Raw genomic sequence first — 23,642 nt, forward strand, 5'->3', positions numbered from 1 at the left:
TTGCGATCATAGACTGACCTAATATTATGAAACGATTAAATTGTTGAAAGCGATTCAGGAATAAAATTGCAATCGCCGTTAGAAAAGAGAACGTTCGAGAAATCTTCGCTCGCGAATCGCAGCTAGCTAAACCGATGAAAAAATCGCCGAAGGGAGGACAAAGATCTAAAACCACGAGAATCTGACCTAATATTATGAAACGATTAAATTGTTAAAAGCGATTCAGGAATAAAATTGCGATCGTCGTTAGAAAATAGAACGTTCGAGAAATCTTCGCTCGCGAATCGCAGCTAGCTAAACCGATGAAAAAATCGCCAAAAGGAGGCCAAAGATCTAAAACCACGAGAATCTGACCTAATATTATGAAACGATTAAATTGTTGAAAGCGATTCGGGAATAAAATTGCGATCGCCGTTAGAAAAGAGAACGTTCGAGAAATCTTCGCTCGCGAATCGCAGCTAGCTAAACCGATGAAAAAATCGCCAAAAGGAGGACAAAGATCTAAAACCACGAGAGTCTGACCTAATATTATGAAACGATTAAATTGTTGAAAGCGATTCAGGAATAAAATTGCAATCGCCGTTAGAAAATAGAACGTTCGAGAAATCTTCGCTCGCGAATCGCAGCTAGCTAAACCGATGAAAAAATCGCCAAAAGGAGGACAAAGATCTAAAACCACGAGAGTCTGACCTAATATTATGAAACGATTAAATTGTTGAAAGCGATTCAGGAATAAAATTGCAATCGCCGTTAGAAAAGAGAACGTTCGAGAAATCTTCGCTCGCGAATCGCAGCTAGCTAAACCGATGAAAAAATCGCCGAAGGGCGGACAGAGATCTAAAACCGCGAGAGCCTGTAATTCTGCTTGTTAATTACCCTCCACGCCGTACAATCCGAAGAAAGATCCAACAACGCGAAAGCTGCAGAGTCGATCGCCCGCAACGGGACACCAACCATCTTTCTCGACTGATCCATCGGATCGAGCGGATCGGGCGGATTGATCCCCCGGCCCGTTTCGACGAGGAAAGGCGTGAATTAAGGATGAAGGCTGACGGGATTATAAAGATGCCAGCAACAAGCTCGGGCCATTTGTCAAAGCTCGTAAATTCGAATCGACCGAGGCTGACGTAATTTCGAAAGCGCGATCGATGTTTCATCTTGCCCGTGGAGAACCGGCTAGGTAACAGGCGTGAATTCTCTCTATGGATCGTCGAAACAAAGCATTCCGGGATGTATTTAATTTCCTGGAAAGGACGTGTCTCTCGAAGAGCGACGAGAATTTTCGTAGGGCGAGATACAATTCGAATATAATTGAGTGTCACGTTTCTGTATTTGCCTTTTTCCTTGAAGAAGAAGAAGAAGGAGACGAAAACGAAGAAGACGAAGAAGGAACGATTGTGTTCCGGATCTTTAAATTCTCAGCATTTCCCGGATATTCTTGCTTGGGTGCGAGGAAAAAGCTCCCCATCCACGCTATGGTGTTTACTAGAACTCGAATGGCGGCCCGTGCGAGAGTCGGTGCACGCGTATGCATCCTCTGCAACGTGTACAGACCGACCCGATATAAGTTCCGGCAGGAAAGTGCAACAGTATGCAATGTGTCCTGGCGTATCGAACCCATCTCGGGACGACAAGGCGTCGAGAGAGAAAACGCTGCTGGAATGTAAACGCCGGTTTTATGCGCGCAACTATGAACCAGAAACAGCCTATGAGTATAAAACCTGGGAAACGATCAGAATACCGATGCTGCAGAACGCTGGCGCAGTTGCTTCGGAAGACAACCATTGAAGCAAGATCTTTAGGCGTTTAATGCGATTCGTACGTATTTTTCATACTTCGAGTCAACGCGTAAAGATCCAGCTTTGAATCTACGATGAAAATTCTCATTTTAGTTAAACGGTGAATTTTGCAACATCGCCTTGCCACTTAACATCGAGAATACAGAGTCGCGAGCGCAACCAATGTACAGTAAATTCTCCCCAATTCGCGCTCAAATTGTGCACAAAAGTGGACAATTTGGGAGGAAGAGATACGATTATTATAGCGTAATATTATATTATATAATAGCGTAATATTATATTGCGCTATAATAATCGTATCTCTTCCTCCCAAATTGTCCACTTTACTGATTATAATATATAATACGTATAATATTATAATCAGTATACGTATAAAACGAGCCGCAAGCCTCGAATAATCGTGTCTTCTCCTCCCAAATTGTCCAGTTTTCTGCAGAATCTGAACGCGAATTAGGGAGAATTTACTATATATTGTTTTATAACAGTAGCAAGGGTTACTCAAACTTCGTACGATATTGATTATAATATTGGAGACAGAAGTCTTTATCATTTCAGAAACTGTAACAAAGAACGTTAGAGACCGGTAATACGAAGTCGTTTGCTAGGTAATTTTAAAGATAATATGAAATAGCGCAATGGTTGCATAGATACTGAAGCTCCGTCGAGCAACTCCGGAAGAAAAAGCAACCGGTGGCATGCACTTCACGCTATAAAAATTCTGACGTGTTTGCGAGACCTCTAACTTATGAGAAAGCTCGATTTCCTGTGATGGTCAAAATACACATATACAGAGTGTCCCAAAAATGTCTCGCAATCCTGAAATGGCGGGTTCCTCGAATCATTTGAATCAACTTCTTCCTTTACAAAAATGTTCTCCGAGGCACCGTTAACGAGTTATCAACGAAAAACAGTGACCAATAAGAATCGAGTACGGCCGACGCGAGGCGGCCCAGCCAGCCAGCGCACGAAGCCCAGTTCCGCTCATTGGCTCGGTCGCCTCGCGCCAGCCGAGCTCGCCTCTCATTGGTCACCGTTTTTCGTTGATAACTCGTTAACGGTGCCTCGGAGAAAATTTTTGTAACGGAAAAAGTTGCTTCAAATGACCCAAGGAACCCGCCACTTTCGGATTGCGAGACATTTTTGGGACACTCTGTATATAGTAGACCCAAGAGGTTCCAACAACTGCAAGTAGCAATCATTGTCAACATCAGCGCTGCCACAGCTTCTGCAATCGGTCCCACGGTCGACAACGCTGAAAACCACGTGTAACGAAGTTCAGACAATGCCTGCTTCCTCGGAGCTCTCTGTACCCCGAGTATTTTGTTGGCAGCCTGTTCGCGTAAGATCGTAGTCGCAACAGCAGATTCGCATTTGAACAGAGCCTGCTCATTAAGCTCATTAGCAGGTGGTTCGTCCCATCGGGCGACGCGACAACAGACAGGAGAGAGCCGTAATCAAAGAAAACAGTCGCGTGTTTTCTACAACATGCGGGTATCGCTACCGATATATCTATCCTATTTGCTCTGTAACTTCGTTCGCGTATTACCTCGATGTGAACGCGGATTCTGCGAACCGGTAACATTTGATCGGTAGTTGCGACGACAGCGGGAACATTCCCAGGGACGCTCTCGGCGTTATCTTTTTCTTGAGAGCAATGTTTGCCTGTTGTTATTCGAGCCGAAGCGAGAACCGGGGAAAACAATCGGTCTAAAGCAGACAGTCGTTAAATTAGTAGGACCGAGATTTTTATGCGTTGACGGCGACTGCGAATGTGGAAACTTCGCGAGAACGTGTTTATTAACATGCTTCATTTTAATCTTATCGTTTAGATATTGTTGCGAATTGCGCCATTTCTCTCGCGTCGCGGCATTTTATTTACAATAAAGAATGTTAACTATAACACAATTCGATACAATAACAATTCAGATCTTTCAGAAGTGGGATGTTGATCGTTCGACGGTCCGTGGCAACCCCTATTTTCTATTATTCTTTAAGGAGTTGTTCACAACAGGGCAGTTTCACATTACAGCGACTTGATTTGGACAAGTCGCCGTAACAATATTTTCGAATCGGTGAAAGAAGTTTCTCCTCTTTATAGACGATTTTTAAGGCAGCAGAACATGCCAGTCCCTTGTTAGGCTAGAAAGGCGTACCTTACCTTGTTTAGGCCAGGGATAAGTTGAAAAATAAAATAGCTTAGGGAGTAGATAAAGAACTAATCTCGTTAGGAATTCGCGTAGACATTACGTGAAAAGAAAACTAGGGCGGTTCGCGGCCAGACATGTACGTTAGCGGACTGCGGATTTTATGCTGTTCCAGTATCAGCCAATGTACGAAATAAAACGAAAGACCAACGGTGATAGCTGGAATACAGATTTTATTTATTTACAGCATTCTTGATTTTGTAAAACTCTATCTAGAAAAATATTTGAATATATGAAATTGAAATATCATAAAATGCTCATCGAAGTGTCCTCGGCGATGTCAACGGCCGTGTATCATGATTCAGGAAATCCATTGCAAAGAAAGAGTAACTGAGAAACAAATTAATAACTGTTCGAGATTGCCATAATTTCGAGAGTTCCATCGGCGGCATCGATTTTCCACGAGGAGCATAATCAACATGCATTCCAAACGCAATCAACTAGGAAAGCCCATATTCGACTTCCTGATCTGCTTCGCACGCACTTATGTTAGGACGAACTAATTAATCCGCGGCGTGATTGCAAGTAAATCGAATCCGGCCAACGTGCTGGATGCCGCGCGCGCGGGGGTGCCAAAGGACACGAGAGGGTGGAGCGTGTGTTAAAGGAACCGGTAGGGATGCTGGCAGTTCCGCACGCTCGTCGAGTTAAATATGCAAATCAAGTTGCACTTATGTCTCGGGCTTCAGAAGCTACGGGCAGAGCTTTCCACCGGGGGGGATGCAAACACAGGGCCTCCAACCACCGAACATCCCCTTTAACCTGTCCTCCCGGTGCTTCGAGAGGGCCGCTCCCCGATCTGGCGTGCGCTTCCTTATGTTTGCTCAGTCGAGTCTCTCATTCAAAAACTGATTTCTCCTTCGTTCCGCTCTCTTAGCGCGCCGCGGCTGTCGTTCCGGTCAATTCAAACGAAAATCTGAGCCTTTAATAGCATTTCCCTGTTGCGAAACTGTGTCAATTGATTTCACATCTCCCTTACCACCGTTCTCCTTGTTTCTCCTCCAGCTGAAAAGCCACGGTCGCCTGTTCAAACAAGTCGCTGTCTTTAGGGTAGTTTTTTTTTCTCATGTTATTAACATTAGCGAAGTGCATAATAACTGTCGAGTTATCATCAGATATTTACTAAACTATTTTTATAGTCTAGACCATAGAACACGTTCTCTATAGAATCACTATTGTAGACCGTAGACCGCGTGTTGAATCCATACGTTTCAAGGATGTTAAAGAATGTTACCTGGGTGTCTCGTGAGAGGATTAAATCAAAATGTGAACATTCTTGATCGCATTCCACTGTTGCGAAGCTGTGTCAATTGAATTGGCGCCCCTTATCACTTTTCTACTTGTTTTTCCTCAAGCAGAAATGCCAGGCTGGCGGATAGAGGGAGAACACCGTCTTTAGGATATTTCTCTTAAATGTTGTCTTTGTTATTTTACTCTTAAAAGTTCTTCTAAAATATTTTTTTCGAAATTGTCAGACGTACCGTGAAGTAAGTTTCCTTAACATTTCGTGAAAAAATATTACTAGCAGAATTGCTAGAGGGGAGATCAATAATTATTATAAATTGCATCTCTGATAATGGAAAATGATACTAACACGAGACGGGATCAGCCTTCGCATAATTTATGATAGTGTTCAAGATTAAGTAACATTTAGTATCAATTTTCGTAAATTCGTTTAAAATAAAATATCAGCGTGACGATAACGGATCAAAAAGTCTAATACAATTATAACAGCATTACAATATATATATTTTTTCTAATACAATATATATATATATATACAATAAATATAAAAAATATATATATACAATACAAAGTCTAATACAATTATATATATAAATAATAAATAATATATATAATATAATATAATATAATATAATATATAAATAATATATATATATATATATATTGTAATGCTGTTATAATTGTATTAGACTTTTATATAATACTGCCTTGTCGTAACCAGCAAAAAGTATGTCAAACAACAAAAGCCAGATGAGGACCTAATTCGACAGCAACGTTGTATTTACCAAGCATATTACGACAGCGTAATCGTTGTCTAAATAGCACGCAGGGATTAATGTTCAAGCAGAGAGCTTCCATAGATTGAAATATGTGTCGAACCGATAGATTATTATTATTATCTCTTCTAAGAAGAAATAACATTGTTTCGCGATATCGTTCTATTAAAAAACAAAACAAAAAAAAAACCATCAGACTGTATCACCAAATCGAATCGTCCATACTCCTTCCACGTATCGAGTTACATTCCCCGATGTTAAATAAAATGTATCCTTACTTGTGCGACCGCAATCAGCAATTAAAAGATAAATTCGTGGAATAATTAGCAGTACTATGAGCCGCGTTTCCAAGATGCACTCTATACCCGATAGAATAATTACTATCGATTCGCGCATCGCCAATAATATCGTCAATTAATTAATACTATTCCCGTTTACGATCCACCAATAGGAACGTCCAGAATTATTCATCCAGACTCGCTAGATTGTATTCCAAGCAACGGACTGTTGTAATTTATTAGTACGATTAATTTCATCGCAATGGAGTGATGTCTGTCAATTACGCCGCGTTCCAAAACGCCGGGAAATTGCTCGTAATTACTGTTAAAGACAGTAAAGTGTAGGTAATTATCGTCGGCAAACAATACACCGCGGGGTGAGGTGGGGGGGGGGGCGGCGAATTCGACCTGGTCGCAAGTGCCTCGATGAAGAGGTCGAATCTCGAGCGCCGCGAGAAACAATAAATCTTTCGTACCGCACAAGAATAATAATTAATGGATCCTTATAAGTTGGGGGAGGGGGAAGGGACCGAGAGGAAACGGGGGAAAAATGGAAGGACCCTCCTTCAGAATATAATCGGTGGAAACGGTCGGACAGTGGCGTAGCCATCGCACTAGTTGAAATCCAATTAAATACGCTAATTAGAGTCACCCACGATAACCAACGTTGTACAATATTCGTTGATTTACCGTTGACGCGAGTGAAATTTTTCGAAAGAAAGCCTCTCCGCCAATTTCCATATAAACTGTAATCGCAGTTACAACATTGCCAGGAGAGAAATTGAGAATTAATAAAACTGTAAAAAGGGCCGATCTAATTTGAAACAGTCGGTTTCTGTGCGCTGATTGTCTAGTCATTTTTGCACAACAATTTTGTGTATTTTCGAAATTAACGAAGAAGAACTGTATTGTAGTTATTGTATATTATTATATTATTATATATATTATTATTAAATTATTATATTATATATTTATATTAATTATTATATTATATTATATATAATAATATTATTATATTATATTATATATATTATATTATTATATTATATTATATATAATAATATTATTATATATAATATAATATAATAATTTAATAATAATATATCTAATAATATTATATATATAATTATATTATTATATATATTATTGTAGTTTCCCCGTAATTATAATTTCTTATTCAGTGGCGAATATCTTTACGCCACTGTAGATCGCCACTCATTTAGTAACGTAGTCAGTTCTCCAGCAGCGGGCCACTTGTACCGTTGCCAGAAAAGTCAATTGCTAGAACAGAGGCCTGCAAACAAAGAGAGCGAAAGCCGAAAGAATGAAGGGAGAATGAAGAAAAAACGGCGGGACTTTCACCGAAGGAAACAGCCGAAATTTGGCGAGGAGCAATTATTGGCCGTGCTAATTAGCATATACAAACGCGGAGGGAGTGCGGTCGATCGGTCACATTAATTAGTTCCGATTATTCATAGTAAATTCGTCAATCACTAATATTATATTGAACGTTCGCGCAATCGTTTTCAGGAATTGTGACAGGAGATCGTCGTTGCTGTTAATTATTAAATTCGTTCCAAATATCGGCAACATTACAGTAAACGCAAAATGCGTTTGTATAATAATACAACTGTTTATCACTTTATACAGTATAATTTATATTTGCATAATGCCGATTCTGCTTCATGATTAATTACAGACAGATCCCGAAATTTTGATGATGATATAAACAATTCTTTAAATAAATTATATTTTTATAATACGAAAAGCAGTCGGTTTTAGAATTTGTTTTACAGAATTTATTACGATACAAATACATAATTATGCATTGTATTTATATAATTTAAAGAATAGATACTATTGTGTAATTTATAGTACACAAAATTTACATCGAACCCTCAATTTTTAAAAGATTCCATCTAATAGCAATGTAAACTATTTTTAAATACGTACATCGTATTGCTACAATGTAAAAAATGGATTCTGTTTTATAATGATTTTGAACACAATTTCCGTTTTTAAGATATAAAGTGTAAGTTCCATTTCATTGCAGGGAATTTAGCGAGATTAAATGGGCATTACATATAGTAACGTAAACGTATGTTAATAATCAGATGGGATTACATGTTAATTTATCCATATCTCGTAAACCATTGCCAAATATCTGTCCGTACATGATCGAAACAAGTAAGCACGCTGAGTTTGTAGGAAATTACATGTCAGATGTCATTCCGTCGATGAGTCTATAAGTTCCAACCCCATGAAAGCTCACAACATGAGCCGCAATTTGCTCGTCAACGCCCTTCTGGACGCAACACGGGAACAAAAGATTCACTTAAGCGTGTGCCGGTATCGGGGTCGATGTGAATCGAGAAGAAAATTAGTCAAAATTCTCTGCGTAACAACGATTTAAGTCGATAATTAAATTATCCTGAACTATAAATGCTCGTTTTTAATTACAAAGGTCGATCTTGTAATGATTAAAAAAATTATAAATATTTAGGGCAAAAATGAGTAGATAAAATGTAAAAAACACTAAAATGATTAACAAAATTTAAGAATGTCAACACATTATTTTCCATTCTTTACGTTATTAGAAAAAGAAGCAAATTTCTATTTGGCTTCAATTACCTGCAGCTGATATAGACAAATTCTATTTTGCATAAAGATTCACAGATTCAAAGATTCACTTATAAATTAATAGAAAAAAAATTGTAGTAAAAAGAAATGGTCACACAAGGTGCTCCAGGGACACCTTTGACTTTTCCAAAATTCTAACATCGATTTGGAATTTTTCCATGGATTTTCTTACTACTGAACTTACTACTTTTTCCTGTTCGTTGAACATTTCGTAGCATAGCAACGTCATTTATCTTGCATAAGACAATCATGCCTTGAGCCCCATCGCTTCGTTCTGAACGACACGTTCGAATGCGCGCAGGCTGTGGTAACCAGGTCTTCGACTAATTAAATTTCCTTCGCGAAAACGATATAGGACCGGTCGGGAATTCCGTCCTCGCTCCCCGAACATCATCACCTTTGCAACCCCCGTAATTGCGGTTCCGTACCCGTCGCGGATCATCCGAACTCGAATGGAATTATGATCTAAAAATTATCCCCGTAGTCTGTCTTCATCGTGACGGGAATTCATCCTACGAATTCCCTTCTGTTCCCGTCTCCGAGACGCGGAGGTGAAATACGCTTTTTCAGAATGTTAATTCGAAGTTCCGTTCTGATGAAATACTGTCCCCGAATTACAACAGATCAGGCTCTAATTAAGTAGAATCTCTTATTTTACAGTAAATGGAAAAATAAAAAAAGATTTTGTAGAAAATTAGCAATCCTTGTATGGAAATCTTTAAACCGATAAATAGTCACCAAACGTACATTTATTTAAAAGTATCTAGTCAACCCTCCATTATTCCAGTGTTCCCAACAAGAATATCATAAATTAAATAAAATATTAATTAGTGAATAAATGCACTCATATAAATTGCATAACTTAAAGCCATTTTTTATTTATGCTGAACTGAGTCTACTAACTGAATCTAGTCTCAGTTTACTTATCTAAAAAGAATAAAATAAAAGATTAAAATAGAAAAATATAGGCATTAAAATGAAAGTGTATGAAGATTCTAGTATTCCTTCTTTTGTTCAAGACTCTGTTACATCATCTTCCAGTCTTAACATTCCTTAGACTTAGATGATCTCTTATTACTTAGTATAATCATAATCCATACAGTGATACGGTGCAGGTGTGTTCTATTTAACAGGGTATAGAATAAACATGCCCCGTAAGTAACAATTGTTCTTGTTTCATTCATTTAATGTTAACTTATAGTAGTTGTATTTATAATATCATTTTAAGTACATTATCATTAACGTTTTTTCCTTATTAGACTACTTACCTTTCATTGCTTCTTGCATACAATCTGATACACTGTCATTTTGTTTGGATCAGCGTAGCCAACATTTTACATTCTTTATTTTTTACTTGTATCATCTACTAACCTGAGAATTGTTTAAATAAATATGATCTGTAATATAGTAGTAGATTTTTATAAAGTTAATGTACAATTAATTCATGTGATTACCCATAAAATGTTTTCCAAAAATATCTCAATAAAGTAAACTACCTATTTAAGTAAATATACAATATATAAACATTCTAAAAAAATTCAAGCATATCTTAGCTCTCAAAAACACACGTTACAGATTTTTTCCAGTTGCTGTTATTAATAATCTTACTTTTAAAAAAATAAAACCACCAAAAAAATTCCGAAAAATGGAGACTTCAAATAAAAGTTTGAAATGAATTATTATAGAAATAATGTAATAAACCAATATGTGATACTCACTATACCTCAAATATTACAGTCAAATTCTGAAAAATCATTACATACATTATTTTCAGGCGCGCCGGGCGCATGCGTCAGTCGAATCAGCTGTTTTTGTTATAACGTTATAGCCCACAATGCGTGTTCTGAGGAAAATGTACACTCCCGTGGTTGATCGTAATTATTCCTTAGAAAAATTGGCCTCGCATTATGATAAAGGAAGCTGCTGACAAGCTCGTTAACGAATTAATCTTGTCAACGCCAACGGTTCAATTACACGTCAGTTTTTGAGCAGCAGTGACTGGTGGCGACAGTGATGGCAGAATCGGTATGGAGATGGAGGTAGTTACAGTGATAAAAGCGGTAGTGATGGCGGCAACCACAATGATATGGTGATGGAGCAATGACATTATCCAACGTTTAATAAAAGTGTCTGTCTGCTGACAACAGCATTTTCTACGTGATTTGTGATGTGAGACCCGCGAAAAAATGAAGATTCACGTAACTTGTGTGTACTGGACATTGCTCTTCATATCGGTCGCCTCCAGGCAAGTGCTTTTAGTTACTATTCTATTAACACTAAACGTATTACTGCCAGTCGAATGACCGGTTTCTTCCAATTCTCTATTTTAGAATTATACAAACTACAAAGATACTTTCGTGGAAAATGATTAACTAAATTTCTTTGTTCAAGCATATAATATATTAAAAATCGCGTTGTTTAAATAAATGCGATTTTATAACTTTTACGAGATGAGGCATACCAGTCATTTTCAGTACTCAGTACGTTTAGTGTTAACTATTCACACATACAAGAGCTACTTAGGGCTGCTAAAAGCTGTATTGGTACATTGCTAAACCAGTTTGTTTTGCTGAAACCTAAATAGGAAAAGTATAGTGTGACCATTAAACTTGTCCTTTCTTTTATTATCTCTAACATTAGCAATGTTAAAACTTATCAGTGGTTTTGATGGTCTACGTTTTGTAACACAAGCATGATAACGACAAAACGTTTCCCATTTCCATTAGAACATGGTTTCTAGTTGTACCGTGTATGCAGTTGTCTTTATGTTTGAATACATTTCTGTTACAGAACCTTCATGTTTGAGAACAAACTCTTTAACCCCTTGTATTGCATCATTTTTATACATTTTACGAACTGTGTTCTAAGCTAATTTCTGTATGAAACCCTTTATTATTTGAACTCACCAATGGATATTATAACAAAAATGTTTGTATCTTCAACAATATATGAATATTTTAACAAATATTTATAATTATTATAAGTTAAAATTGTATCTCTTGTGTAGTTTAGTAAATAAAATATTTATTTAATTCTTTTAATAGTGCCCTCCTCTTCGTCATAGTAGCTTCAGAAAATGCAGAAAACAATTATTTTTCATCTGTAAAAAAGAATGAATCATCTGAAATTTATGATAATGATACATTGGACAGCATAGAAAATGATACTTTGGAGTCATCCAATATTCCTGTTGTTAAACTGAAAAACCCTAGAAAACTGGAATCCAATTACAAAGAGTATTATCAAGTAAGTATTCAAAACGGAAAGATGTGTTATTAATTGCATTAAAGTGATGTTAGTAATGCACAATTGCTTTTAGGAAAACTATCCTGAAACATCTCTCAACTTGGAAACTATAACAAACAGTGAAACAAAAAGAAAAGAGAATCCTTACAAAAATGTAGACATTGTGGCTGAGAGTCTTCCCCAACAACCCAATCTATCGCATGGGTAAGTTTCTATTATACACCAACACTGATACGAAAATCTCATTACCTCGAATTACATAATATCTCCATTGACATTTACATTCACACATGATTTACAGTTAAATAACTGTAATATCCATTGCTCTATATAAACAGTAGAATGAAAATAAAACAGTATGAACATTAAAAATTATATTTCTCTTTCCGACAGAATTTCTGGAACTGAACAAGCTGCGGTATTGACACTGGTGGATACAGCAGCAGCAGAGTTACAAAGTTTAGTAGAACCAAAGTTTACAGCAGAGTTCTCTAGAGGAAGAATATTTGGAAAAAATGCATCTTTATTAACAAAAACTACCAAGATTGGACAAGAAACAAAAAAGGAAGGTATAGAAATATCAACTACACAGATTCCATCGACTGTTATAGAAGAAAATGAAAGGTTGAACGAATCAAACATTCTTGAAGAAGAATTATTATCAAATGATGAAGGAATGTCTGAAGGTGTAGTAGTAGTGAGGGCTGAACAAGGACCTATTATTATCGATGAGACAGAGATTCTTGAAAGTGAAGGTAAAATACTTCCTGATGAAGTTCCAAAAGTAGATAAAATAGTTACAAGATCTCCTGAGCTCAGCGACTCTGATGCTAAAGCTCGGTTAATGGGACATACAAGAGATGAAGCACCCACCATTGTTATTGGTGAAGAAATTGTGCCTGTAGCATCTCCTGATCCACATGAAGATATTCCATCTTTTAATGAATGGACGCAAAAAAGATTGGAAGAGGCTGAAAAGAAGAAAAGTAAGTGTGCACATTTACATGAAACTTAAAATTGTATAAATTAAATCTAATGTGAATTTTTCTTCTCAAGCTCATTCGAACGCATCGGTTCAAAATTCCGGAATGCCGGCGCAAAGGGTGGGTGGAATGAAGGTTCGTTCCAAGAACTACGCTTCTCCCGATTGCGGAGCCAAAGTTGTGGCAACCAATCCAGAAGCCAGAAGTGCCAGAAGCGTCCTTGTATCTACCAGGGACGAATACATGTTAAACACTTGCACATCTCGCATATGGTTTGTAGTAGAACTTTGCGAGGCGATTCAGGCCAAAAAAATCGAGTTGGCCAATTTTGAGCTGTTCAGCTCTACTCCTAAGGATTTCTCGGTGTACATCAGTGACCGTTTCCCCACGAGAGACTGGAGTTTAGTCGGCCAGTTCACTGCGAAGGATGTGAAGGACATTCAAAGCTTCATCTTGAGGCCACACCTTTTTGGAAAATTTATCAAAGTGGAACTCCATACATACCATGGGTCAGAACACTTTTGTCCGGTCTCTTTATTTCGGGCTTATGGCACCAGCGAGTTCGAGGTCTTGGAGACGGAAACGGAGAACCAAATTTCTAGAGAAACCAGCACAGATGTAGATGATGAAGAGGATAGCGACGAGGAAGAACCCTTAGATGTCGACGTCGGCGAACCTCCAAGAAATTTATTTGGTAGCGCCAGAGATGCTGTCTTAAGTATAGTGAAGAAAGCGGCTCAAGTGCTAGGGAAGTCCAGGGAATTCACCGACAAGAACATCACTACTATTGAACAAAGTGTAAACGACGACGGCATAATCGAAGGCTCATTAGCAAGTTGTACTACGCCGAGGTACACTATTCTCTGTGACAATTGCTCGGCCCAGACGTTCGCCAAGGTCTTCCAGTTAGTTAGTTGTAGGGATCATCAACTGAATCAGTTACTGAAGGTCAGTTTTGTGAATAGAACATTAAAACAAAGTGGGTTCTGCAGAAGCTATCAAGTGGACGTTGAAGCTTTCAGGAGAAGCTTGAGTCTGGAAGCCGAGGAAATTACAAATGCAGTATTAGGGCAAAGTCGGAAAAAAGATTTGTTGACGTCTATCTTTAAACTTGAGTATATCGCAGCGCTTTGCAACATGCTAGCAATAAAAGAGGGTAAAATGGTAGTGAATACAAGCTTCATAGCTAACATAGCCACACAGTTTAATTATTCCAAAGATGTTAGCAAAGAAAATATGTCTCGTAAAGGTAATGAGAACTACAACGAGTCAACCAAACCGCTCGAGGGTTCTTCGACTATCTCTACTTCTAATGCAAGCACTAAGTCAGCATCTTCTCGTGATCAACAGAAAACTAGTCAGGAATTACCAAATGAGGAACCTGAGAAATTTATTGAGACTCCTTCGAGTCCAGATCACATAGCCTCGCAAATGAAGCCAACGCTTCAGAAAGAGGTGAAAAACGAGTCCTCGGTTCCTACTTTGGAGTCTGGCAAAGACAACACGGAAGAGATACCTCCGGCTGAGATGTTGTCAACTGAATCATCCCCAAATACTGGACAGCGTACAACCGTAAAAGTTCCTGAAGAATCCTTTGCCATCCCTGGTACTGTGATTGAAAACTCTCCTCAAGCCACCGGCCCTATATCAGTGGCAGTCAATGATAACAATGAAGCATCGCATGACAATACAGTAGCTGATGCAGAACCTACAGAAACACGAGGCGCACCAAATACTATAGAGAAAGTGGAACGGCTCGAACAAGAAGGAAAGCAACCAGAGATTCTAGAACAAGAAATGAAATTATCGTCTCAAGATTCTTTGACGTTGGATACTCTATTATCCGACTTGAAGGACTTAGAAGGGGAGGCGGTGCAGATGCAAAGCGGCTCTGCTACAAGTGCGTCTGCAACGCAATCGACGATGAATATTATGCCGCAAAAAGAATCTGTTTTCCTTCGCTTGTCTAATAGAATTAAGGTAAGTCCTAAGACTGCAGAAGATACTCTGTCGATAATGAAGATTAATGTTATCAATTCTTGTAAAATGAACTATTGTAATTTCGTTTTTAGGCATTAGAGAGGAATATGTCTCTAAGTGGGCAATACCTGGAAGAGTTAAGTCGACGCTATAAGAAGCAGGTCGAAGAGATGCAAAGGTCTTTGGAGCGAACGGTGGCGGTGATGAACGAAGAAAGCAGGAAAAGAGACGAACGCGAGATGATGAGAGCCATGGAAATTACCATATTGAGAGAAGAAATAGCCGCTCTATCAAATTCAATGAAGAACCTTTTATACGATCGAAACAGTTGGCGAGGGACATTTGCAATGATAGGTCAATACGTTGTTATATTGTGTTCACAAATCTTTGTGATATTCCTGATCCTGTTGTACTGTCGGTCGAGTAAAAAAATACAGAGCAAAGAAAACCAAGACTTGAAGAAGGAAACTCTACGACGGAAGAGCGCAGAGAATTTTGGCACTCACGTGAAGAAAACAAAAAAGCGAAGACCAAGCGAGATAGCCTCTCATATCACAGGAACCTATCGCGAATTGATGATAGACGAGAGATCTCACGAATCGAAAAAGGAAAGGAAAAGGAAACGGAAAAAAGAAGCCGCGACTAGCGGTAACAAAACAATTCTAAAAAGTGAGACGAGGCCAAATTCAATCGTAGAATGCCCACCAAATTCTCTTCTATATGAAGGGTCAGCCTTTGAAACATCCCAGCAGAATGATGGTCAAACTTGCAAAAGGCCTAAACAGGTTTCAGAGAACACAGACGATTGGTTTAACAATCATGAAGTGAAGTCCGCTGTTCAGGTGATCGTGCCAAGTAGATACAACTTTGAAACAGAATCTGTAAAAAGTTTGGAGTTCACCACCCCCTACATAAATGATTTGAGTGAATCGAATTCGTTGCCAGTAAATGCTTTCTCGGAAAACGTTAATTCCGGCGAGAAAACCGGTAAAATGTCGACGGACGCTTTGAACTTAAACAATAGCGGCGTGATCTTAAAAGGCACGAAGCTGAGCGCCACATCCTTTTTCATGAAGACTGCTTTAAGCACTAGGAAAAAAAGGAAGACAAATTCGAGCACAGTGAACGGGGATCGGAGACGTAATTCGAGCGACTCGACTGAGAAATCTGTGGGCACGAGTCCTACACCTTCGATATCTTTGCTCGAGAACTTGTACAGCGACTGTGATACAACTGCTAACGGTCTGTCAGTGGACCAAAGCGATGAGTCTAGGAGCAGTAGCGTGGTGTCGATGTCGAAACAAAAGGACAGAAAGAGTACTGGTTTTAGGAAGATGGTGAGAAAATTTTTTTGATTAAGATAGACTTGTTAACGACGCTTGTCCAAGCTAAATCAAGACTTCTCGAGAGACCACGCTGGTTCCATTTTATGCGTAGTGTAACGCTCGAACTTGAATGCTTCGCTGATATGACGTTAAAATAGAGTTGTAGAGTATACGAAACTACAGAGTTACGCTATATTGAAATCATGCTTGTACGATGTTTCTGGATGTAAATGTTACTGTTAGGAAAGTTGTTCGTGTATACATAGAACCGTTTGAAAAAGTCTGATCACTTTTAACGTTATGGTACGCCAGTAGAATTATTTTCTAGTTATTCGATTTATACGTATACATATATTATATATAATGTGTATTGCAGTGGATTTTCCTATGGTTTTCTTTTGTACATACTTTCAGAATCATCGTTGATCCTGTTTATCACAAATAGGACGATCGATTGGGAAAGAGAAACGTAAAGAAAGATCAGCAGTTTGTACAAAATATGAAGGGGTGAATTCTAAGAGGTGGATATTTGTGATAGTTTGAGCGCATCTTCGATCAGTATCTCAGTGTATGACCTAATATACGTGCAATGTTCTTTTAATTAACCCCCCGTTTTAAAAGAGACGACTGATTTACGTGTTATTACGTACTGTACATAAATACGTTTGCATTATATATTTATTATGGTAATAGCCTAATACTATTAAAATATATATTAAACATCTCATACTTAATACAGCACTGCTTTTTATAAAATTTGTTACGTTTTTCAACCCCCGAACAGCCAATGGCCCTAAGACGAACGTTGTTACATTTGAAGTTTTGAGTTTTACGGAAAGCGTGTCGTACACGACTGTTGTCTCGAACCATAGTTGTACAAAGTATTTGCATACTGGTTATTCATTTATTTACAAAAGTTTATACGACGAGTGTTTTTTTTCTGTGTACGAGTACACGTGCGTGTGTGTGTGTGTGTGTATCTGTGTGTTTTCGTGCTGCTTGTTGCGATAATTTAGTTAACAAAAACTGTTTCTGGATTGCAGTCAATAGAATGAAGAAATTAAATTAAGTATAGTTGTATGATAAAACTTTCCTAGCGCCCTATATAAATACAAACGATTTTTAATACAGTGGTCGTTTCAATTAACACATCTATATCCAGTTGTTAATCGATCAGATTTTCAAGAGCATTCAACTCCAACTTGTTCTTTTATTTTTCGTGCTTTCAATGCGATCTTGCTAATGTCTAGACCAGCCAGAACTTTTTCGAGTAACTTGTAAGGAGTGGAATACCTTTAGACGTTTCACCTTTATAATATCGTGTTCAGGGCTGAAAAATAAATTCTTTTTAAGACTAGTGAGACGCTAAAGGGTTGTTCCCCCCTTCTTTCCGAAATACCTCCAATCCTAAAATTCAGAAAACAATGAAACTTTCGAGGTGAATGGAATACGTATAGATAAAAATTCATAATTTTCTGAACGTTCGGGTCGGAGATATTTTCTTGATAAGATGAAACACACGTAATTACTTATTTTAGGTCTCCGTAAACCTGTGAAGTTCCAACAAAGTGTAGTATAGTTCGCGGGTGTTCCTTGTAAGAATCGTATTGGTTTCCGCAAACCCTCTGGGATTATGTATTTTATTTCCTAACGGAGTTTGCGCACGATTTCTGGTAACATGGATCCTCCAAGTGGTTCACGTCTTTCTCACCCTCCGACGTCCAGTGAATTTCAGTGTCTTTAGAGAACGAAAGATCCGTGTGCTGTATTGTTGCACATCTGTTACTGTTGTGGAATTGTTTCGTCTCCGATAAAATGTCTCAGGCTTATCTCCACGCGTGCGAACGAGCAGAATTGTTGGGGTTGCCGATACCCAACGAGGAAGAGTGGAAAGAGTCGCAGAAGACAGAGGATGAAAATCGTGCCAATGACGGGGACGATGATAAGATGATCCAGGTAATCCCGTTAACAGTTCGTTAAAGTAGGATTAATAATCGAACTCACCGTGTGTCAAATATATATAGTAATATAGAGACAAATGTATTTATACTTTTGTAAGATTCAGAATGAGAAAATTTGACATTTTTTCGGGGTTGGGTTCAATCATCCCTTAGCAATAAAGAGACTTTCTTAATAAACTCTATGGTCGTTTTCATCGTTATAAATTTTAGATAATATTCCAATGCTTTTTCGAGCTGCTTACATTTTTTTATATTTTCTTTTTACAGTACGGCATAATTTATGTTACATTACGTGCCTGAATAATTTTTTTTTTAAATTACATTCGCGGTTTAGTTCAATTATTTTATATTATAGGTAATAACACCTACGTACTTCGTTAAATTAATTGGTACTCTGAAATTTTTAATTAAAATTTCATTCTCTAAACAAAGAATTATATTCGAGTGAATTAAATAGAGATTCTCCTGTAATTTATAGAACTTAGACACTTCCGTCGAAGCCGCACAACGAATCAGTGGTGGATTAGACGAATTGAACAGTATTCTGAATGCAACACAGAAAAAGATTAACAGATTCAAGGTTACAGAATTAATTATATATTTTTTGTAAATAAAAATGATTCTCACTATCTGAAAATTGTAACAATGTTATGATTTTTTGCAGACTGTTTGTGGCAGCTTGGGTAGCTTCATCAAAGTGAAGGTGATTTTCAAAGACAATTTTCCAGAGCACAAGATTACTGGACCAAGTCACAACGAGACAGAGATTAACAATAAAACGGAAACAAACGATGAACAATTAACAGTAGACTTATCAGATGATAAGCAAACTGTAGGAAACATAGAATCTGAACCAACACCATTGAAAAAGATAGATCTTAACGAAAAAATGGGATCTCATCTAGATAAATTGGATAGTCTTATCACAAAAGCGGAGAATGCTCAATACAGTATGCAACACCAAACGAAACAAATGAAAGAGTTTCTAAAATAAGAATGAGAAGTCTAAAGAGAGTATCTTATCCTATCACTATCAGTTCTCTTTGATTTGTTGCTACTAGTATATGCTTGATAAAACATAATTTATTGCTAGTCAATGTAAAGACATGTATTGTAGAGTTAGACATCGATCTACAAAGAGAAGAAAAGCTATTTCACCGAAATGTTCATCAGATTTCAAGAATTTATATATATATATATAAAAGTTCCCTTTGAAAAAGAAGAGTGCATATATTTTGTTTGATAATTATTTTATTAATTCCCGCGATCATATATTGTACATGTACTGTACAGATCTTTTTAGAGCAGCTGAAATGCTTCTATGCGCATCTATAATAATATTATACAAGTATTTGCTATCACACTATTAATTACGTTCTTCCCATTTAATATAAACAGTAGATAGATATTACACTATTTAATGAACATCTTGTTATAAGAAAATCTACTGAATGCAATACTTTAAAACACAATAGCCTTCATTGTGAATATAAATCCTCAACAATAAGTTCGTTCAGACTTCATGTATTTCTTTCTATGAAAGTATTATTAAAACAATCAGAATGAAGCCTTTTACTCCACTGTTAATGAAACAGTGTACATATATATACATATATATATATATATATATATATATATTTCTTGTGCATTAGAGTTGGGCATGAATCGATTATAGTATTTAATTTGATTGCTTATGGATAAAAAGAATGTATCGTTAAAAATCCCGAGTGATTTAATCAATTGACGAAATTCAATTTATATTAAAATTTCTTTAAATCAAAATAATAAAATTTTATCCTAAATAACGAATGATTAAAAATCTCTTTCAATTGATTGCTATTCTACATCAGTTGAATTAAAAATTTAATCGTTAATTCCATCAAATATTGTCCAACTCTGGTTATCTTATTATAGTTAGTAATAGTTATAACTGCAGTTACAGATTATATATTACCATGTTACTTAACTCTAAGGAACAGATTTTATATAATTTATGTAATATCCTTTGAAAAGTTGACAAAATGATAAGTATATTAATCATATATTGATATAATATGCATGCAGTTATTGGAGATAATTTATTATTGTTATGTAAACTATAGTGACCATCGGTGGTACCTGAAATCAGGTATTAGACAATACTGATGTGCCATGTATATAATACAGCTTCTTAAATGCGTAATTATTTTCTTTTGGTATAGATTTTTAGAAATATAATGTTATTAATAATTATTTACAAAAAATATTTAGAATAATTACTAAATGATGTATATATTTTAAGACTAAATTATATTTTTACATTGGCAATTAATATAAATTAGTTATTAGTTATAGTATCATATATTTTTCAGAATTTTTTGCACATGTGTAAAAGACAACACATATGGCCTATGTGATAACAACGAGTAAGCTTAATTTTTGAAAAGCGAAATATACTACTTGGAACTATTTGATAACTTGCCTGCACTAATGTAAAACGTGTATTAATTACTTTGTATAATGATTTAGCGTTTCTTTCCAATGCAAGGAATAAACAAAACCCGGTTTAATATCATAAGTATACATCCAACGCGCGATAATTATATCGTTACATAAAACGAAAGTTTTATGGTTATCATTTTCCATTATTTGATTTTGCAGTGAACCGTTTACATTATGAATTAATATGCGTATGTATATATACATTTAAATACTCAAGCCGAAATAATTATATATGTACTTATTCAAGGAAAATAAAAGTAACGCTAAAAAAAGAAGTTAGTGATTTTTTTAAAATAGTTTATTAGACATTTTTAAAAACTCGTACATACGTCATAGAAAGCAATTGTGTGTGTGCTTCTGAAAAATGTGTGTGCTGGGACATGTTCCATTAACATCAATAATTTCCAGGTAATTAACATCGAACCGTGAATTAATTCTAATAACAAGATAATATTCAAAAATTCTGTTATGGTCCAAATAATCGATATATTTGAAAAGTCGATTGACCGAGTTCTATCAAATTGTTTAACGAACTTTGACATTAGATTAAAATACGAAGATAGTTGAAATAATAAAGTTACTTCAAGTGATTGTCATCTTGGAGCTTCAAATTTATTTATCCATCCACTTTATGTAAGAAATACATTAAACAAAACTACGCAAAGTGTACTACATATATGTATATACATATGTACATAAATGTATTCGATGTTCCACGTGTACAACCAAGCGGTAAGATTGAAGTACAGACTCAAAAAAGTTATTGGTTAAATATGCCATATTCTGAGAGCCACATTAAGAATAAATTAACCGAAGGATTGAACGCTTCTTATGTGGTACGTATCCGACTTTTATTCCGTCCATATATATGTTTTACAAATTTCTTTTTGTTATATCGATTCTAACCTGGTATTCTCCACCATAAACGTAGGTTGCTAAAAGTTGCTTTTGAAACACATTTGTTAATTGCATCCGAAGGCGTATTTGGATCTAAAATTATAAATATGACAAGAAGTAAGCAGATTGTATTAATTCTCCTGTTTGCACTCTTATTGAGATGGTGCGTTACATACCATTCATATAGTGGTCAAGGGAAACCCCCAATGTTTGGAGACTATGAGGCCCAACGACATTGGCAAGAGATAACTTTTAATTTGCCTATAGAAAAGTGGTATATGAATACTACGGACAATGACTTACAGTATTGGGGATTAGACTATCCGCCTTTAACAGCTTACCATAGTTTTCTAATGGGCTATGTTGCAAATGAGATCAATTCTTCATATATTGCGCTACACGAATCAAGAGGAATTTCCTCAGAAAGTCATAAATATTTTATGAGGCTCACAGTTTTCTTTGCAGATATTTTTGTCTATTTACCAGCAATAATTTACTTTGCATTAAGCAATCAAGTATCAAGAACAGAAATAAAAATGTCTAATATATTTGGCTTTGATAAACAAGATATCACTATCCTAGTAATGCTAATTTACCCAGGTCAAATATTAATAGATCATGGTCATTTTCAGTATAATTGTATATCCTTAGGACTGTTTATTGGAGCCGTTGCAGCTATTCTCCAAAATTCACTCATTATTGGATCATTTTTATTTGTAACTGCTCTAAATTATAAACAGATGGAACTTTACCATGCACTGCCAATATTTTTCTATATTCTTGGTAAATATTTACCTCCCAGAAAAAGATTTAAATTATCTAATTTGGCAAATCTATTTTGCATATCGTTTACAGTAGTTTTTACATTTTTTATCACATGGTTTCCCTTCGTAAAAAGTTTAGAAACATTTACCATAGTTATATTTCGATTATTTCCAATTGCTAGAGGCGTATTTGAAGATAAAGTAGCAAACATCTGGTGCGCAATCAATGTTCTTTACAAATTACATGATACATTTACAAATTCACAATTGGCTAAGATCTGTTTGGCGGCAACGATAGTTACAGTTTTACCAAGTTGCATAAATTTATACTTGAAACCACAGAAAGAGAGATTCATCATTTCTCTTATTAATTGTGCTCTAGCATTTTTCTTGTTTTCATTCCAAGTTCATGAAAAATCAATCCTGCTTGTTGCAATTCCGGTTCTATTGCACTTTCAGAATGATCCATTCCCTTGCTTCTGGTTCCTAATAATTTCGCATTTTAGCATGTTACCTTTGTTTATGAAAGATAATTTATATTTAGCTTATTGGATAACGTTAATCTTTTACACTCTTAGTACTTTTTGGCTATATCCTGATATACTTAGTCACGAAATGCCATGGGTTAATGAAACTACAAAATCACAAAAACAAGCCAAAGTAAAGCTATCAAGAAACAATAAGAGTACATCACTTTTTACAAGACTGATAAAAGATGTAATGTATTACTGTAAAAATAATTTTAGTGTTTTATTGAAGTATAATCTTTTGCTAAATACACTATTTTACAGTTCAGTTATGGGACTGATAGCATTGTCTATTGCTAGTGGTTTCTTAGAACCTCCAAACAGATATCCAGATCTATTTTCATTATTAATTTCTGTATATTCTTGTGGACATTTTATTGTATTCTATTTATATTTCAATTATAAGCAATTCTGTATATAAAAAGATATATAAATTTGAAATAAAGAAACTGAATAATTCATTTATATTTGCATTGTATTTTTTAATTCGAAGAAACTATCCTAAGGGTGACTATTAATTCGACATTGTAGTATCA

General features: G+C 36.2%; 3 protein-coding genes and 2 long non-coding RNA genes across 9 annotated transcripts; 3 read left to right on the forward strand and 2 right to left on the reverse strand.

Moving 5' to 3' along the window:
* Window positions 1-9,791: 9,791 nt before the first annotated feature.
* LOC117228102 (uncharacterized) lies at window positions 9,792-10,313 on the reverse strand. The gene is made up of 2 exons (XR_004492233.2): window positions 10,211-10,313; window positions 9,792-10,064 (listed from the first exon to the last, which is right to left on the reverse strand). It is a non-coding gene; the product is annotated as an uncharacterized LOC117228102 (long non-coding RNA).
* Window positions 10,314-10,769: 456 nt separating this feature from the next.
* Window positions 10,770-18,151, forward strand: LOC117228100 (SUN domain-containing ossification factor). 5 transcript variants are annotated; one of them, XM_076522832.1, is made up of 7 exons: window positions 10,770-11,187; window positions 11,987-12,188; window positions 12,262-12,392; window positions 12,582-13,174; window positions 13,245-15,151; window positions 15,244-16,488; window positions 18,015-18,151. In XM_076522832.1, exons 1-7 carry the CDS (start codon window positions 11,129-11,131, stop codon window positions 18,030-18,032), a joined length of 4,155 nt encoding a protein of 1,384 aa, XP_076378947.1. In that variant the 5' UTR covers window positions 10,770-11,128; the 3' UTR covers window positions 18,033-18,151. The 5 variants fall into 5 exon arrangements, with proteins under 5 accessions (XP_076378947.1, XP_076378948.1, XP_033339672.1 ...); XM_076522833.1 differs by lacking the exon at window positions 18,015-18,151 and adding an exon at window positions 11,733-11,870 and having other exon boundaries at window positions 15,244-17,606; XM_033483782.2 differs by lacking the exon at window positions 18,015-18,151 and adding an exon at window positions 16,891-17,606 and having other exon boundaries at window positions 10,771-11,187.
* On the reverse strand, window positions 17,137-18,122 carry LOC117228103 (uncharacterized). Its single transcript, XR_004492234.2, has 2 exons — window positions 18,006-18,122; window positions 17,137-17,806 (listed from the first exon to the last, which is right to left on the reverse strand). It is a non-coding gene; the product is annotated as an uncharacterized LOC117228103 (long non-coding RNA).
* Window positions 18,152-18,289: 138 nt separating the features above from the next.
* LOC117228101 (uncharacterized) lies at window positions 18,290-21,193 on the forward strand. The gene is made up of 3 exons (XM_033483784.2): window positions 18,290-18,432; window positions 18,916-19,017; window positions 19,102-21,193. Exons 1-3 carry the CDS (start codon window positions 18,292-18,294, stop codon window positions 19,429-19,431), a joined length of 573 nt encoding a protein of 190 aa, XP_033339675.2. The 5' UTR covers window positions 18,290-18,291; the 3' UTR covers window positions 19,432-21,193.
* A 745-nt stretch (window positions 21,194-21,938) lies between these two features.
* LOC143259640 (dolichyl pyrophosphate Man9GlcNAc2 alpha-1,3-glucosyltransferase-like) lies at window positions 21,939-23,571 on the forward strand. Its single transcript, XM_076522836.1, has one exon. The coding sequence runs from the start codon at window positions 22,022-22,024 to the stop codon at window positions 23,525-23,527; it is 1,506 nt and encodes a 501-aa protein (XP_076378951.1). The 5' UTR covers window positions 21,939-22,021; the 3' UTR covers window positions 23,528-23,571.
* Window positions 23,572-23,642: the final 71 nt, after the last annotated feature.

The sequence above is a fragment of the Megalopta genalis genome, chromosome 6, assembly GCF_051020955.1.
Source record: "Megalopta genalis isolate 19385.01 chromosome 6, iyMegGena1_principal, whole genome shotgun sequence".
NCBI lineage: Eukaryota > Metazoa > Arthropoda > Insecta > Hymenoptera > Halictidae > Megalopta > Megalopta genalis.

What these genes read in the sequence shown, in the direction of transcription:
- LOC117228100 (XM_076522832.1), top strand. Translation starts at nt 11,129, where the DNA reads ATGAAGATTCACGTAACTTGTGTGTACTGGACATTGCTCTTCATATCG. An exon ending in CAACCCAATCTATCGCATGG is followed by an intron (nt 12,393 to 12,581) that starts GTAAGTTTCTAT and finishes TCTTTCCGACAG; the next exon opens with AATTTCTGGAACTGAACAAG. An exon ending in AGAGGCTGAAAAGAAGAAAA is followed by an intron (nt 13,175 to 13,244) that starts GTAAGTGTGCAC and finishes TTTCTTCTCAAG; the next exon opens with CTCATTCGAACGCATCGGTT.
- LOC117228101 (XM_033483784.2), top strand. Translation starts at nt 18,292, where the DNA reads ATGTCTCAGGCTTATCTCCACGCGTGCGAACGAGCAGAATTGTTGGGG. An exon ending in ACGATGATAAGATGATCCAG is followed by an intron (nt 18,433 to 18,915) that starts GTAATCCCGTTA and finishes TGTAATTTATAG; the next exon opens with AACTTAGACACTTCCGTCGA. An exon ending in AAAAGATTAACAGATTCAAG is followed by an intron (nt 19,018 to 19,101) that starts GTTACAGAATTA and finishes GATTTTTTGCAG; the next exon opens with ACTGTTTGTGGCAGCTTGGG.
- LOC143259640 (XM_076522836.1), top strand. Translation starts at nt 22,022, where the DNA reads ATGTTTGGAGACTATGAGGCCCAACGACATTGGCAAGAGATAACTTTT.